Below are 16,460 nucleotides of genomic sequence, written 5' to 3' on the forward strand. Positions count from 1 at the left end.
TCTGATCCTCACAAAATTTGACCCAGGAAAGTATGCATTATCATATCATATTATAAATGACACAGGCAGGTGATCTGCACAGACTCCCAGGACAAAATAGTAAAAGAACAAGAACTCTTCTTGCGACAGTGTATCTGGCACATGGCAAGAGCATAATAAATTGTTGCTGATTAAACAGGTAGATGAGGATCTAACTTCATAAATTAACATACTTGCTATTCATCCTACATACAAGGGCCAAAGTATGTAGAACAGAGAAATAAAACTGTTTGTCAAATGACCTTTGAGGATTCAGAGGTAATTTCTTGGTGAAATAAAGGTAGGGGAAGGGGAAAGCCTTTGGATTCCCAGTCCTTCATGATTTTACCAAAGACAGCTTCCACTGGTGCACAAGGATCTCTCTCAGGATTTCACATCATGTAAATAAATGAAGACAGACATGAATATTACCTTGTGAATTTTTTAAAGGAGATACGAAATGAGGACACTGTTATCTTTGCCATATGTATCTAGGCATCCCCACAAAAATGCATTTTTCTTGAGAAAACTACTCATATACAGATGTGAAAAAAAATAGCTTCTAAATCTCCCACCATCCTACAAACATATATATAAATAATAATTTCTTACAAGTTTTACATATGCTATAGCATAAGCACTAGTATTTTAATGTCCAAAATAATACATTTATATTATATATAACATACATATATATTACATACATATACATACATACATATAACATACATATATATTACATACAGGGTGAAATGAAAAGTAGTTCATTATTTTCTCTATAAAACTTATCCTCTGGAGATTTCCTTTATTTATATTTTAACAAATATTTGTTTATTTAGAAACCAGTGATACTGCAAAAAAAAAAAAAAAAAAATATTGGCCCAGCTGTATAGCACAAGGAACACTGATTAATATTCTGTAATAACATAAGTGGAAAAAATTTGATAAAGAATAGATACATGTATAACTGAATCACTTTGCTGTACACCCAAAACTAACACATCATTGTTAATCAACTATGCTCCAATATATAATAAAAATTAAAATATATCAGCCCTCAAAGAACTCACATTGCGTGTTGTTGTGCAGTCACTAAGTCATGTCCAAATCTTTGTGACCCCATAGACTGTAGCATGCCAGGCTTCCCTTTCCTTCCCTATCTCCCGTAGTTTCCTCGAATTCATGTTCATTGAGTCGGTGTTGGTGTCCATCCATCTCATCCTCTGACTCCCTCTTCTCCTTTGGACTTCGATCTTTCCTAGCATCAAGTCTTTTCTAATGAGTTGGCCCTCTGAATCAGATGACCAAAGTATTGGAGCTTCAGCATCAGTCCTTCCAGTGAATATACAGGACTGATTTCCTTTAGGATTGACTGGTTTGTTCTTGCAGTCTAAGAGACTCTCAAGAGTCTTCTCCTGCGTCACAGTTCAAAAGCATCAATTCTTCGGCATTCAGCCTTCTTTATGGTCTAACTGTCATGTCTGTATGTGACTACTGGAAAAACCAGAGCTTTGACTATACAGACCTTTGTCGGCAAAGTGATGTCTCTGCTTTTTACTATCATCTGTAGGTTTACCATAGCTTTCCTTCCAAGAGCAAGGGTCCTTAAATTTCATAGCTGCTATCACCATCCACAGTGATTTTTAAACCCAAGAAAATAAAATGTCATTGCTTCCACTGTTTCCCTTTCTATTTGTCATTAAGTGATGGGACCGGGATGCCATGATCTTAGTTTTTTGAATGTTGAGTTGTAAGCCAGCTTTTCACTCTCCTCTTACACCCTCATCAAGTGGCTCTTTAGTTTCTTTTCACTTTCTGCCATTAGAGGGGTGTTACCTGCATATCTGAGGTTGTTGCTGTTTCTCTCGGCAATCTTGATTCCAGATTGTGAGTCATCCAGTCCAGCATTCACATGATGTACTCTGCATATATGTTAAATAAGCAGGGTGACAATATACAGTCTTGTCCTACTCCTGTCTCAGTTCTGAACCAGTCCATTGTTCCATGTCCAGTTCTAACTGTTGCTTCTTGACCTGCATACAGGTTTCTCAGGAGGCAGGTAAGATGGTCTGGTATTCCCATCTCTTTAAGAATTTTCCACAGTTTGCTGTGGTCCACAAAATCAAAGGCTTTAGTGTAATCAATGAAGCAGAAGTAGATGTTTTTGTAGAATTCCCTTGCTTTCTCCATGATCCAACCAGTGTTGGCAATTTGATCTCTGGTTCCTCTGCCCTTTTGAAACCCAGCTTGTACATATGGAAATTTTTAGTTCACATACTTCTGAAGCCTAGCTTGACAGGTTTTGAGCATTACCTTGCTAGAATGTGAAATGAGAGCAGTTGTATTTTAAACATTCTTTGGCATTGCCCTTCTTTGGGATTAGAATGAAAACTCCTGTGGCCACTGGCGTTTTCCAAATTTGCTGATGTATTGAGTACAGCACTTTAACAGCAACATCTTTTAGGCTTTTAAGTAGCTCAGCTGGTATTCCATCACCTCAATTAACTTTGTTTGTAGTAGTGCTTCCTAAGGGCCATTTGACTTCGCATTTCAGGATGTATGGCTCTAGGTGAGTGATCACACCATCATGGGTATCTGGATCATGAATACCATTTTTGTTTAGTTCTTCTTTGTATTTTTGCCACCTCTTCTTAATCTCTTCTGCTTCTGTTAGGTCCTTGCTGTTTCTGTCCTTCTTCATGTCCATCCTTGCATGAAATGTTCCCTTGATATATCCAATTTTCTTGAAGGGACCTCTAGTCTTTCCCATTATATTGTTTTCCATTTCCTTGCATTGTTCACTTAAGAAATCCTTCTTATCTCTCCTTGCTATTCTCTGGAACTCTGCATTCAGTTGAATATATCTTTCCCTTTCTCCCTTGCCTTTCATTCTCCTTCTTTCCTCAGCTATTTGTATAGCCTCCTCAGACAACCACTTTGCCTTCTTGTATTACAGCCTCCTTTACAATGTTATGGACCTCCATGAACAGTATGAAAAGGCAAAACGACATGACACTGGAAGATGAGCCCCCAGGTCAAAGGTGTCCAATATGCTACTGGAGAAGTTGTTGTTGTTCAGTCTCGAAGTCTTGTCCAACTCTTTGCAACTTCATGAACTGTAGCACGCCAGGCTTCCCTGTCCTTCATTATCTTCCAGAGTTTGCTCAAACTCATGACCACTCAGTCAGTAATGCCATCCAACTATCTCATCCTCTGTTGCCTCATTCTCCTTCTGCCCTCAATCTTTCCCAGCATCAGGGTCTTTTCTAGTGAGTCAGCTCTTGCATCTGGTAGCCAAAGGATTGGAGCTTCAGCTCCAGCATCAGCCTTTCCAGTGAATTTTCAGGGTTGATTTCCTTTATGATGGACTGGTTTGATTTCCTTGCTGTCCGTGGAAAGCAAGGGAATCTCAAAAGTCTTCTCCAGCACCAGAGTTCAAAAGTATCAATTCTTCTGCACTCAGCCTTGTTTACAGTCCAACTCTCAGATCTGTACATGATTACTCAAAAAACCATAGTTTTGACTATATGGACCTTTGTCGGCAAAGTGATATCTCTGCTTTTTAATATGCTGTCTAGGTTGGTCACAGCTTTTTCTTCCAAGGAGGAAGTGTCTTTTAATTTTGCAGCTGCAGTTACCATCCACAGTGATTTTTGAGCCCAAGAAAATATAATCTGTCACTGTTACAACTTTTTCCCAATCTGTTTGCCAGGAAGTGATAGGACTGGATGCCATGATCTTAGTTTTTTGAATGCTGAGTTTTAAACCAGCTTTTTCACTCTCCTCATTCACCCTCATCAAGAGTCTCTTTAGTTCCTCTTTGTTTTTTGCCATGAGAGTGATATAATCTTCATATCTGAGGTTGTTGATATTTCTCCTGGCAATCTTGATTCCAGCTTGTGAGTCATCTAGCCCAGCATTTTGCATGACATACTCTTCATATTGGGGGAAAAACAGAGGGCAATCACTGATAAAAGAATGAAGAGGCAGGGCCAAAGCAGAAACAATGTTCAGTTGTGGATGTGTCTGGTGGTGAAAGTAAAGTCTGATGCCGTAAAGAACAATATATAGGAACATGGTATGCTAGGTCCATGAATCAAGATAAATTGCATGAGATGAAGCAGGAAATGGCAAGCTTGAATATCGACATTTTAGGAATCAGTGAACTAAAATGGACAGGAATGAGCAAATTTAATTCAGATGACCATTTTATCTACTACTGTGGGAAAGAGTTCCTTAGAAAAAGTGGAGTAGCCCTCACAGTAAACAGAAGAGTCTGAAATTCAGTACCTGGGTGCAATCTCAAAAACGACCAAATCAGTTCATCTCCAAGGTAAACCATTCAACACCACAGTAACCCGTCTATATGCTCCAGCCACTGATACTAAAGAGCTGAAGTTACCAGTTCTATGAAAACCTACGAGACCTTCTAGAGCTAACACCCCCCAAAAATGTCCTTTCCATCATAGGGGATTGGAATGCAAATAAACAAAGTCAAGAGATACCTGGAGTAACAGGCTAAGTTTGGCCTTGGGGTACAAAATCAAGCAAGGCTAAGACTAACAGTTCTGTCAAGAGAACACACTGGTCACAGCAAACACCTTTTCCCAACATTGAAATAGAAATAGATAAAACAATAAACATATTAACAATAAGATAATTTGCACTTATGACAAGGGCTGCAAAAGATAATTTAAGAACCTTTGTGATAAAGACTTTGAGATAGAAGTGTTCTTTGATAGAGTAATCAGTGTTTATGTTTCATAGAAGATAATATGTGAGCTGAACCATACATTTTAAGTAGAAGTTTCCTATGTAGCTACTTGGAAAGAGAGTTCTGCAGGCAAAGAAAACAGCAAGTGTAAAGGTTCCTAGATGAGAACGAACTTGAAACGTTTGATGGACTATAAACAAAAGACATTGTGACAAGCAGGATATCCTTAAAGACTTTGCATTTTATTATCAGGTGGCAGAGGAAATGGGAAATGTGGTTTGGTGTGGGATGAAGATCAAGGGCAAAAATAAGGCAGAATCTCACAGGGGATATGTTGTAAGATCTAGGGCAAACTATACTTTGTATAAGTCACATCATATTTCATTAGGTGACATCCTGTTCCAGTGAACTTTAAAGTGAACAGTGGCCTTACCTGCAATTTTAAAACAGACAAAAGCTAGCAGTATAAATCAAAATGTAATGACATTGTGGTGTAAAATCATTGTCTTGGCCTTGCTCATGGATGGGCCAAGCCAAACCTGAGTAGCGTCAATTACAGGCTTTATTTAGTTAGAGGGATTAACTGGAAAGATGTGAGCTTTTTTTTTGGTAGAAAGATGAACAAATTAGGGAAGCATTGTTCACAGAAATCTGTGGTCTCTGGCAGGTAAAATCTACAGTGTAATGAAGGAGTGAATCCAGAATCTAATATAGGAGGCCAATTCACAAGCTTGTGATCCAAAAAAAGAAAGGAAGTAAAAAATTATGAGATTAAAAAAAAAAAAAAAAATTATGAGATTAAGAATAGGTTGAAACATAAGAGGAAAGACAGCTTACTACAATGGCTATGAAAGGTGAGGAGTTGGAGGTTATACCTCTGTATTGTTGATTCTGCTATCCAAGTTGACCCTGAAAATGTCAGGAGGCCTGGATGAGCAGATGAGATGATTTCACCCATGTTCAAAGGTATCGATTGCGCCACTGGGAATTTTGTCTTGCCTAAAGAATGTTTACTTAAAATGAAGTATTAGCTTGATGCCATTCATTGTTTACTTTTGACATCTGAGTTTAGCAGTTGCTCAGGAATTTGTCTGTTATGTCAACATATACATATATATTTTGTGCCTTTCGTAGATTTAACTTTTATATATATACTTTGTTGAGAGAAGCCATGATATGAATGCAGTGAATCAAATAACTATCAAATAATTCCTGCATTATCTGAGCATTGAAAAATCTACATTTCAAAGCCATGTTAACTTTGAGTCCTGGCCAAGACCTGCCTGATATTGTCACATTAGCTCTATTTGCATTATCTAACTATATTATGAGAAACAGAAAACATACTCAAATTGTTCAGTGGAAGCTGGAACATCTCACTCCAGAGAACAGCACCCACACTTATTCTGCAGTAATAGAAGGTTAGGACCATCCAAGATTATAACATAAGACTCAATAGGAAGGGTAATCTGAATCATTACTTCATTTCTTTTTATTGAGATAGCTTCTTTCCCTGACAAAAAAGAAATAACATTTTCAACTAAGTATTTATTAAAAAAAAAAATTTTGTGTGTCCTTTCTCATGTGTCAGGGATTATGTTAGGTGCTAGCTATACAGTTCTGAACAAAACAGACAACTTTTACATATATATAGTAATAAATTAAAATTAGTGATAAATTATATAAAGAAAACAAACATAATCAGCCATAGCAAGCATCTAGCTACTCAGGCAAGCAAATAAAAGGGACCATTTTGAGTATAAGTTTATTATTCAACTTAACTCCCTACTGTGCAGTTAACAAAGCCCCTCCATCCTATTTCTTATCAGACTTTTATTTTGTTCTTATCAGATTTTTATGAACTGTGACAGGGCAAGGTTAATGTGAAGGAAATACATGTATGTCCTGTTTCTTATATATTTCCAGTTGCTGCTCTTACTGTTGCCTTTTTTTAAAATCTCGTGATATGACCAAAAAGAAAGATTTCTTAAATTGCTATTCTAGCAATATACACTCTCATCTTAAAGATAAATCTTATACCACATGTTAGTAGGAAACACAGAGAACATTGGGAAAAATCAAAGTCATAGTCACTCTCAAGAAATTGACCACAGAGGCTGTACAGGAGACAATAGGTAGGAGGGGATGCTATCCGTAGATGTATTCCTGACATCATATACAAAAGGCAGGAGTTTTGTTGGGAGTATACTGCTGTGACAGGAGAAGACAACAGACTTTTCTGCTTCATTGATCCATTGGATTCATTGGATCCATTGATGCAAACATGGAGCTACACAAAAAGGGTAAATGCCAATTGTGCCAGTTCGTCCAGGGATACGACTCCAGCAACTATTCTCTTTTCTTCTTCACTCTTGCCCCAGAGGCCACATTTCATATCTTGAAGTGGATATATGTATGTTATTGTCTTACTAGGGCCTATATGCTCTCCCCCAGTTACCCCTGTGTTACCATGAGATTTCCTCAAGGTTATGTGTCTCTCTTCATTTTGGTACCTGGGGACGTCTTTGTCATTAGTACTCAACTTTACATCATTTTAAAACCATATAAGCAATTTAAAATATTTTTAGCTGTGGGATCTGGAGGTTGGATGGCAGTTGGAGATGGTTGTCTCTATATAGTTCAGTCTACCTTGAAATATAAACCTAAAGAAAAAGTAGTTCTGCAATAAATGCTGGAATGGGTGTGGAGAGAAAGGAACCCTCCTACACTGTTAGTGGGACTGTAAATTGGTACAAACACTGTGGAGAACAATATGGAGTTTCCTTAAAAACTAAACATAGAACTACCATATGACCCAGCAATCCCACTCCTAGGCATATATCCTGAGAAAACCATAATTCAAAAAGGTGCATGCACCCTAGTGTTCATTGCAGCACTGCTTATAATAGCCAAGACATGGAATTATCCTAAATGTCCATTGATAAAGGAATGGATAAAGAAGATGTGGTACATATATACAGCAAAATACTACTAGGCCATAAAAAAAAGTGAAATAATGCCCTTTGCAGCAACATGGATGGACCTCAAGATTATCATGCTAAGTGAAGGAAATCAGACAGAGGGATACAAATATCATATGATACAACTTGTGGAATATAAGAATGATACAAATAAACTTATTTAAAAAATAGAAATAGATTCATAGGCTTAGAAAATTATGGTTACCTAAGGGGAAAGGTGGAGTAAACTAGGACTTTGAAATGAGCATATACACACTGCTGTTATATGAATAAGATAACTACTAAGGCCCTACTATATAGCACTGAGAATTCTACTCAATATACTGTAATAACCTATATGGGAAAAGAATTTGAAAATGAAGGGGTATATGTATAACTGAATCACTTTGTTGTACACCTAAAAGTAACACAACAGTATAAACCAAAATATATTCCAATATAAAATAAAAATTTAAAAAGAAGAAAACAGTCTAGAACCTGAAATTTTGTTGCATTCATAGTAAAACATAAATAATAATGCCAGTTTCACAGATGTTTGATTATCACTTACAATCACATCTGAATAACTCCTACTACTTAACAGGACCCAAGGAAATAAGAGTTTTGTCATTAATTGAGTAAAGATACAGGCTGATTTGAGAAATACAGAAAAGCCTACATCACAAGAGGAGTGATTTGTAATAAAGGAGGTTTATGATAAAAGAAAGATGGCAGATGCTAAAAGGATCCATTTAGAGTGACTCTAGAGTATATTTCCTTGCCAGCAAGGTATCATGATTGAAATCATGTCAATTCAAGGGGAAAAAATGTAAGCTATGTCTCTGAATTTCAGTGATCAAAATATATCGTGAAACACATTAGTTCCTAAAAAACAGACTGAGTGTGCATTCCATGGCATGTTATCATGGAATTTATGTTGGGCAATTATGTATTAAAGCTAATATGCATTTGGGGAATGAGTATACGCTAGGAGGAAAGGGAGAATCTAATCAGGTGAATGATGACCAAACCACATGTAAAAATTGTGATCTCTCTTGTTTTTATAGGAATCACAGCTGAAAGCAATGAAAGAGACTGTACAACTCTGCCTCTCAACTGTTTTCCGTGATCAGCAGCTTCCCCATTTGAATCCCTTCAGGCCGTATGGAACTCAGATATCAGTCCCAACCATGATAACTGACTCTAGGACTGCATATATAAGCACAACAGCCAAGGTACACTTTATTTGTACACTTTATTTGTGCTTTGAAATCTAAAATCAAATAAGGTACTTTCTTGACTTTGATCTGTATTATCATCAAAGTGAATCCAAGTAAGAGAGCAAATTCATTGAAAAAGCAGGAAGTAAATGGGAGATAGTAACCCAGTTTGTAAAGTTTTCATAGTCACTTGGAGAATGTTGGAAAACAAATTTTCTTTATAAGAGAACAGGGTGTTTCTTAGGCAGAATTATTATTATCATCATTATTTTATAACATTATAAGAAAATATCTTGTATTATATTCCAGTTTACACCAGGAGTTTATTATGGAAAATACTTTCTTCTAGGGTATAACCACCGTCCTTACAAAAGTGGATACATTTTTCAGAAATTAAGTCTGTAGTTCTCAGCACTGTGACTATACATTAGAATCACTTGGGATAGTTATTTAAAAAAAAAAAAAAAGTCTTACTACTTGGGACACACCTCAGACAAATTCTTCCTGGTTTGGCTCCAGTCATCATTAGTTTTTAAGAGCTCCCTAGGGGATTAGGAGGGCTTCCCTGTGGCTTGGCAGTAAAGAATCCACCTGTCAATGCAGGAGACATAAGTTCCATCCCTGGGTTAGGACGATCCCCTGGAGAAGGAAATAGAAAATAGAAACCCACTCCAGTATGCTTGCCTGGAAAATCTCATGGACAGAGGAGCCTGGTAGACTACAGTCTATGGGGTTGCAAAAGAGTTGGATGCGACTTAGCAATTTAAACAACAACTACTTAAGCAAATCCCTGCCATCATTCTACTTTATACAGGACAAAGAGGGCGTTTCAGTTCCACTTTTGTTTCAATCATCAGAACCTTCAGTTTGCAAGCTCTACTTTTAAATAAATATTGACAATCTGAAATCATTATTAAAGAAAGGAGTTTAGTTTCAGGCAGTATACTTGAAGGTGCAATTCTTTTATCACTTGCCTCAAGATCACTTGCTGTTGAAATAAATGCTATAGAGAGGAGTCCAACTTCTAAAGCAAATCCGTGGTGGGCTAGAGGAAGGTGGACAAAAAACCTTGAGGACCACTGTTACAAATACCTACCAATTCATTACATTTGGGGATGTGGCCAGTCTGTAGATGAGGGAAATGCTATTTTCAGGATGAAGAGTCAAAATTGAGTAAAACAGAATAAATCTACTGTTCTGTTTTTCTCCTGTAACTGGTTGATTTCTCAAAAACATATTAATCTGTGTAACCTTCTTTTTCTGTCAAAATCATTTGAAATAAGTATTTCCATTTTATATTATCTTCTTTGTTTTTATTATGTAATGAAGGATCTCAAAAAATTTAGGCCAATATTTTTCACCTTTACATCTCTCTGATCCTCCTTTGAAAACAGTGTTTTGTTTTTTTTTTTAATTCAGCCAAACTCACGGAAGAACGTTGCAGAATAATATATTTTTATGTTTTAAAAAGATTCCTGGTAAATTTATTGAAACAGATTATTGGTTAAGTGTACAGCTACCTTACACAATCTCTGCCACCTATCAGAAAGCCACATATCCCTCCACTTCAGGTTAGTTTAAGGGAGAAACAGATTCAACTGTATGAAGTTCAGTGACTTTGGGCAAAGCAGCTTTGTGATTTTATGGGCACATGACACTTGTCTCCAAGTATATTTACTTGTCTTAAAGTATATTTACTAGGCTCATGATTAAAACTGGGCTCTTTATGACCCTGAATATATGGAAGAAATTACTGTCCTGTATCCTGTCACTGAAATAAATAATACATATATATTATTACTTCTCTAGGTTTATCACAGGAAAACATAGGAAGCATTTAGATGCATGTAGTTTAGAGAATGCTTTTTTTTAAAAAAAATAATAACATATCTAATTATTTAAGATAAAGTTCAATAAATCTAAGTTGATACACCATACAGCATTCTGTTTTACAAATTAGCATTAAAAGCCTCTCTGGCATTTCTCTTTTGCTTGTATTATTTATCTTTTCAAATATGGTGGCAATTATATTTTATGTACTTGTGTGTGTGCTTTGTTCACTTAAGAAGCTCCTATTCTTTGGAACTCCACATTCAGATGTGTATCTCTTTCCTTTTCTTCTTTGCCTTTTGCTTCTTAGTCACTCAGTCATGTCCAACTCTTTGTGACCCATTGGACTGTAGCCTGCCAAGCTCCTCAGTCCGTGGGATTCTCCAGGCAGCAATACTGAGTGGGTTGCCATGCCCTCCTCCAGGGGATCTTCCAGACCCAGGAACTGAACCCACATCTCCTGTGTCTGCTGTACTGCAGGCAGATTCTTTACCTGCTGAGTCATTGGGGAAGCCCAATGTATTCTTGGGACTTGAATCTCTGTGCAGGCACCTCACAGATAATATTTGAAAAATCCTGAATAATAAAATGTGATATGCGGTATATGTAAGAGATATAAACTTTTCAGTCATGGAACAATTTTTATCCAAAATGTAACTTTTAAATGAGAACCTCAAACTACTAAGTCTTTGGAGTTGGCTGATTATAGTCTCAGTGATATGTGCCCAAGAGGGAGCTGGAGACCGTCACATCACTTAGCCTCTCTGTGCCTCTGTTTCCTTGGTGCCTATCTCAGGTCACTGTTGTGACATGAGCATTACATATCATAATTTGTCTTAATTTCCTTGATACACATGATATCAATTCAGTTCAGTCGCTCAGTCGTGTCCAACCCTTTGCAACCCCATGGGCTGCAGCAAGCTAGGTTTCCCTGTCCATCACCAACTCCCGGAGCTTACTCAAACTCATGTCCATCAAGTCAGTGATGCCATCCAACCATCTCATCCTCTGTCGTCCCCTTCTCCTGCTTCAATCTTTCCCAGCATTAAAGTCTTTTCCAATGAGTCAGCGATTCGCATCAGGTGGCCAAAGTATTGGAGTTTCAGCTTCAGCATCAGTCCTTCCAATGAATAATCAGGACTGATTTCTGTTAGGATTGACTGGTTGGATCTCCTTGCAGTCCAAGGGGCTCTCAAGAGTCTCATCCAACACCACAGTTCAAAAGCATCAATTCTTCAGTGTTCAGCTTTCTTTATAGTCCAATTATTACATCCGTGCATGACTACTGGAAAAACCATAGCTTTGACTAGTGCAACAAGAGACCAACCCAGACTTGCCTGTGAGTGTCCAGGAGTCTCCAGAGGAGGTGTGGGTCGGCAGTGGCCTGCTGCATGGTCGGGGGCACTGAGTGCAGCAATGAGTGTGTGGGACCTTTTGAAGGAGGTCACCATTATCTTCATTACCTCCACTGTAGTTTGGCCTCAGGTCAAACAAAGGGAGGGAACACAGTTCTGCCCATCAACAGAAAATTGGGTTAAAGATTTACTAAGCATGGCCCTGCCCATCAGAACAAGACCCAGTATCCCCCTTGGTCAGTCTCCCCCATCAGCCTTGTCTAACTCAGTGAAACTAGGAGCCATGCCATCTAGGGCCACCCAAGATAAGATGGGTCATGGTGGAGCATTCTGACAAAATGTGGTCCACTGGAGAAGGGAATGGCAAACCACTTCAGTATTCTTGCATTGAGAACCCTGTGAATAGTATGAACAGGCAAAAAGATAGGATATTGAAAGGTAAACTCCCCAGGTTGGTAGGTGCCCAAATTTGCTACTGGAAATCCATGGAGAAATAACTCCAAAAAGAATGAAGAGACGGTGCAAAAGCAAAAAGAGCACCAGTTGTGAATGTGACTGGTGATGGAGCTAAAGTCCGATGCTGTAAAGAGCAATACTGCATAGGAACCTGGAATGTCAGGTCCATGATTCAAAGCAAATTGGAAGTGGTCAAACAGGAAATGGCAAGAGTGAACATTGACATTTTAGGAATCAGCGAACCAAAATGAACTGGAATGGTTGAATTTAACTCAGATGACCATTATATCTACTACTGTGGGCAAGAATCCCTTAAAAGAAATGGAGTAGCCATTGTAGTCAACAAAAGAGTCTGGAATGCAGTACTTGGGTGCAATCTCAAAAATGACAGAATGATCTCTGTTCGTTTCCAAGGCAAACCATTCAATATCACAGTAATCCAAGTCTATGTCCCAACCAGTAATGCTGAAGAAGCTTAAGTTGAACAGTTCTGTGAAGACCTACAAGGCCTTCTAGGACCCACACCCAAAAAAGATGTCCTTTTCCTTATTGGGGACTGGAATGCAAAAGTAGGAAGCCAAAAGATACCTGGAGTAACAGGCAAATTTGGCCTTGGAGTACAAAATGAGGCAGGGCAATAGAGGCTAATAGAGTTTTGCCAAGAGAATGTACTGCTCACAGCAAACGCCCTCTTCCAAAAACACAAGAGAAGACTCTAAACATGGGACGTCACCAGATGGTCAATAGCAAAATCAGATTGATTATATTCTTTGCAGCCAAAGATGGAAAAGCTCTATACAGTCAGCAAAATCAAGACTGGGAGCTGACTGTGGCTCAGATCATGAACTCCTTATTGTCAAATCCAGACTTAAATTTAAAAAAGTAGGGAAAACCACAAGATCATTCAGGTATGACCTAAATCAAATTCCTTATGATTATACATGTGATATATGGATGTTCTAATCTACATTTTAAAAAAATCTTTGCCTTTTCCTTGAAAAGTGTATTTGAATGGTTTTTCCTGAAATCTGTGAAACAAATCCAAGTAAGCAATTTTCAACCTACATCTGGAAAAAAAGCAAAATCATCCCCAAAATGTCATTTTATTTTTATTTTTTCCAGAAGATTAGATAATGCAGACAGGTTTTTATTACATCATGTATGTGGGTATATATGTGTATACATGAATCCAATAGACATATTCACTTCACATACAAAGTATATACTCAGTGTGGATTTTAAAAGCCGCAGATTCCATTAATTGAGGAGTACAATATTATGAGAATTTACTGATGAAAGAGTAAAAACTAATTTACATGTTGGTACTTTTTTAAAATTCTGGTGCTTGTGTGCTACATAGTCATTTAGACCCACAGCTTAAGTTTCTGCTGAGGAAACAATCAGGTTTTAAAACGGTGAATACTCAGCTGTCTGCTGGAGATGGCTCAGACATACCTATAAAAGCTGGCTACACAAATTTTCAGAGTTTGTACTAGTTAGTTATTAAACACTTACTATTTAATTACCATTTAATTTACTATTTAATTATATACATTTACAATAAGTAAATTATACTAAAAGCAAATATCAGTATCAAAACTACTATATCATGCTGATATTTCTAAAGATACTATGTAAATATATTTTTTCTAAGACTTTCTAATTTTGAACATTTTGATCAACTAACCCCTTAGATTGTACTCCCATAGATATAAAATGAAGACAATAACAAGCACAACCTTATCGAATTGTTGTGAAGATTAACAAAATTAACATAGAGCATTTAGTATATGTAATAGTGTCTCATATTGGAAAACAGTCAATAAATGTTCAAAATAAGTACTATTAATATATGTGGAAATGAAGGTAATACTTTGAGAAGATTTTTGGTAGGATATTAATTTAAACAAAAACTACCTAGTTTGACTGTGCAGACGTAGGAACACATTCAAATGAGTACAGCTACAATTTTTTGGCGTAAAAGCATGGATGAGGGAGGAGGTGGGAACGGCCATGGCTGCCATGGTGACGGCCCGGCCATCTTGCAGGAGGCCGACCTGTGCGCAGTGCGCAGCCGCGCCCTGGGCCTGGGGCTCCCGTCAGCCGCGCTGTGTTCCGGGTGCGCCGCCGCTCGGGCCGGCCGGCCAGCCAGGGGCGCCAAGGCAGCAGGGTCGGGAAGGTGCTCGAGACCAACCCCTTCTACGACCGCTACTGCAAAAAGATCCAGCAGTTGTGCAGGTCTGACCCCGCTGCTTTTGAGTCCTGACTAGAGAAGCGCAGTGAGTTTAGCAAGCAGCCAGTGGGGCATCAAGCGAGCGGACTTTTATCACATGTGTGGAACAGAAGACACTGGGGAAACGCCTGTGGGCCGAGGATTCACCAAGGACAAGACTCTCAGCTCAATCTTCAACACTGAGATGGTGAAAGACAAAACTGGCAAAGAAATAAAACAGATTTGGCAGCAGTATTTTGCCGCAAAAGATAACAGTCTACGCAGTTATTCGTAAAGAAAAGTTTGATTTGGAACCGGGCTTAGTCCTGTCCAACATTTCTGTGTGGTCAACCAAGGGAAGGTTATGAGTTTTTAGTCCGGCAATGGACAGGTACTGAACTCCACTTCACTGCCCTGATAAATATTCAGATCCCAGGGGAAGCTGCGGCCAGTTAGCTGATTTTATATCACTACCCTGAACTTAAGGAAGGAAATGGTATAGTGCTAATGACAGCAGAAATGGATTCCACATTTCTGAATGATGCTGAGGCACAGTGCATGGCCAACCAAGTTCAGCTCTTCTATGCCACTGATCGAAAACTGTGGGTTAGTGGATATCTCTAACTTCAGACCCAGTGAGTTCAAATGTCTGTCACCACAGAGTTGGAGCAAAGCAGACTTGGAGCCGAACTGAAATGTTCTCAGAACCAGGCTAAGACTTAGGGTTGTCAGGTTGGCTTATAGAGTTTTCTACTCAGCCCTGGATGGTCCTGAGCCTACCCACCCCTTGAACTCTCCGAGGCTCAGGGGCTATAATAAGCCGACTCTAAGGAGTCGCCCTCTGTGCTTATTGCAAGGAATAGCATGGAGGTGAGCCCTGTTACTTGACATTCAGGAACAAAGATACCCAAACATTCTGATAACTATATCCCAGCATACTTGAAGTGTCCTTTTCAAGCGTTTGAGATCACATCCAGGGACAATCAAGGATCCACAAGATGGCTGACTTGATCTCATGCACTGTAGGAGTATATTTGTTCTCGGGCCATTTTGACTGCACAGCTCCCAGTAATTAGTTCCTCACCTTTATAAACTGTGACAGGATAGTAAGCTTGAAGACCTGCTGTGGTTAGATGTGGTCTTTGCATACTTTTCTCACTTGGTTGGCTAAAGGCATAACCCAGGTATCCTGTTAGACTCTATAACAAACACATATTACCATCAGGATTAAGATTCTATCTAAATGCTCCAAGAATTGCTGTTAGTGTAGCTGGTTTGGAGTAGCAGTAGACTTCAGGTATATTAAACGCACACGTACCGTGCCTGCTGCCTGCATATTTTTAAGCCATAGTTTCGGACACCTGATTTTTTGCCTCTTGGAAGCTGTGTGTTTGGAGTGGCTGAATTGTTGCAGTATAAAAAAAATCAACTATTTTATAAAGAGAGGATCAATCCAGATTTGCTTTTTGTTTTTTAAACAACTCTACACCATTCCAGTATTATATTAATAGAAAAGGTAGGCAGAAGCAAATGTACCCTATTGTGTGTGGGGAAAATGTAGCAATAAAATAAAGTCTGGCTTATAAAAAAAAAAAAGTATGGATGAATCCTCACAATACATTTAATGTCAGTGATCACAATAGTAAATGTCATAAAGAAAGGAAAATATCAAAAGACAGCAGAAGTGAGAAGCAA

General features: G+C 38.3%; 1 protein-coding gene and 1 pseudogene across 1 annotated transcript in view; both read left to right on the forward strand.

Annotated features, from left to right (window-relative positions):
• The window catches only part of LUZP2 (leucine zipper protein 2), a 476,247-nt gene that overhangs the window by 423,055 nt on the left and 36,732 nt on the right, over positions 1-16,460 (forward strand). Inside the window, exon 7 of the mRNA XM_061158485.1 lies at positions 8,760-8,927. Within this exon, the coding sequence (XP_061014468.1) occupies positions 8,760-8,927 (168 nt within the window). The remainder of the gene's footprint in view (positions 1-8,759; positions 8,928-16,460) is intronic.
• On the forward strand, positions 14,539-15,488 carry LOC133040733 (ATP synthase mitochondrial F1 complex assembly factor 1-like; annotated as a pseudogene).

Source organism: Dama dama, chromosome 2, assembly GCF_033118175.1.
Source record: "Dama dama isolate Ldn47 chromosome 2, ASM3311817v1, whole genome shotgun sequence".
NCBI classification, from domain to species: Eukaryota; Metazoa; Chordata; class Mammalia; order Artiodactyla; family Cervidae; genus Dama; species Dama dama.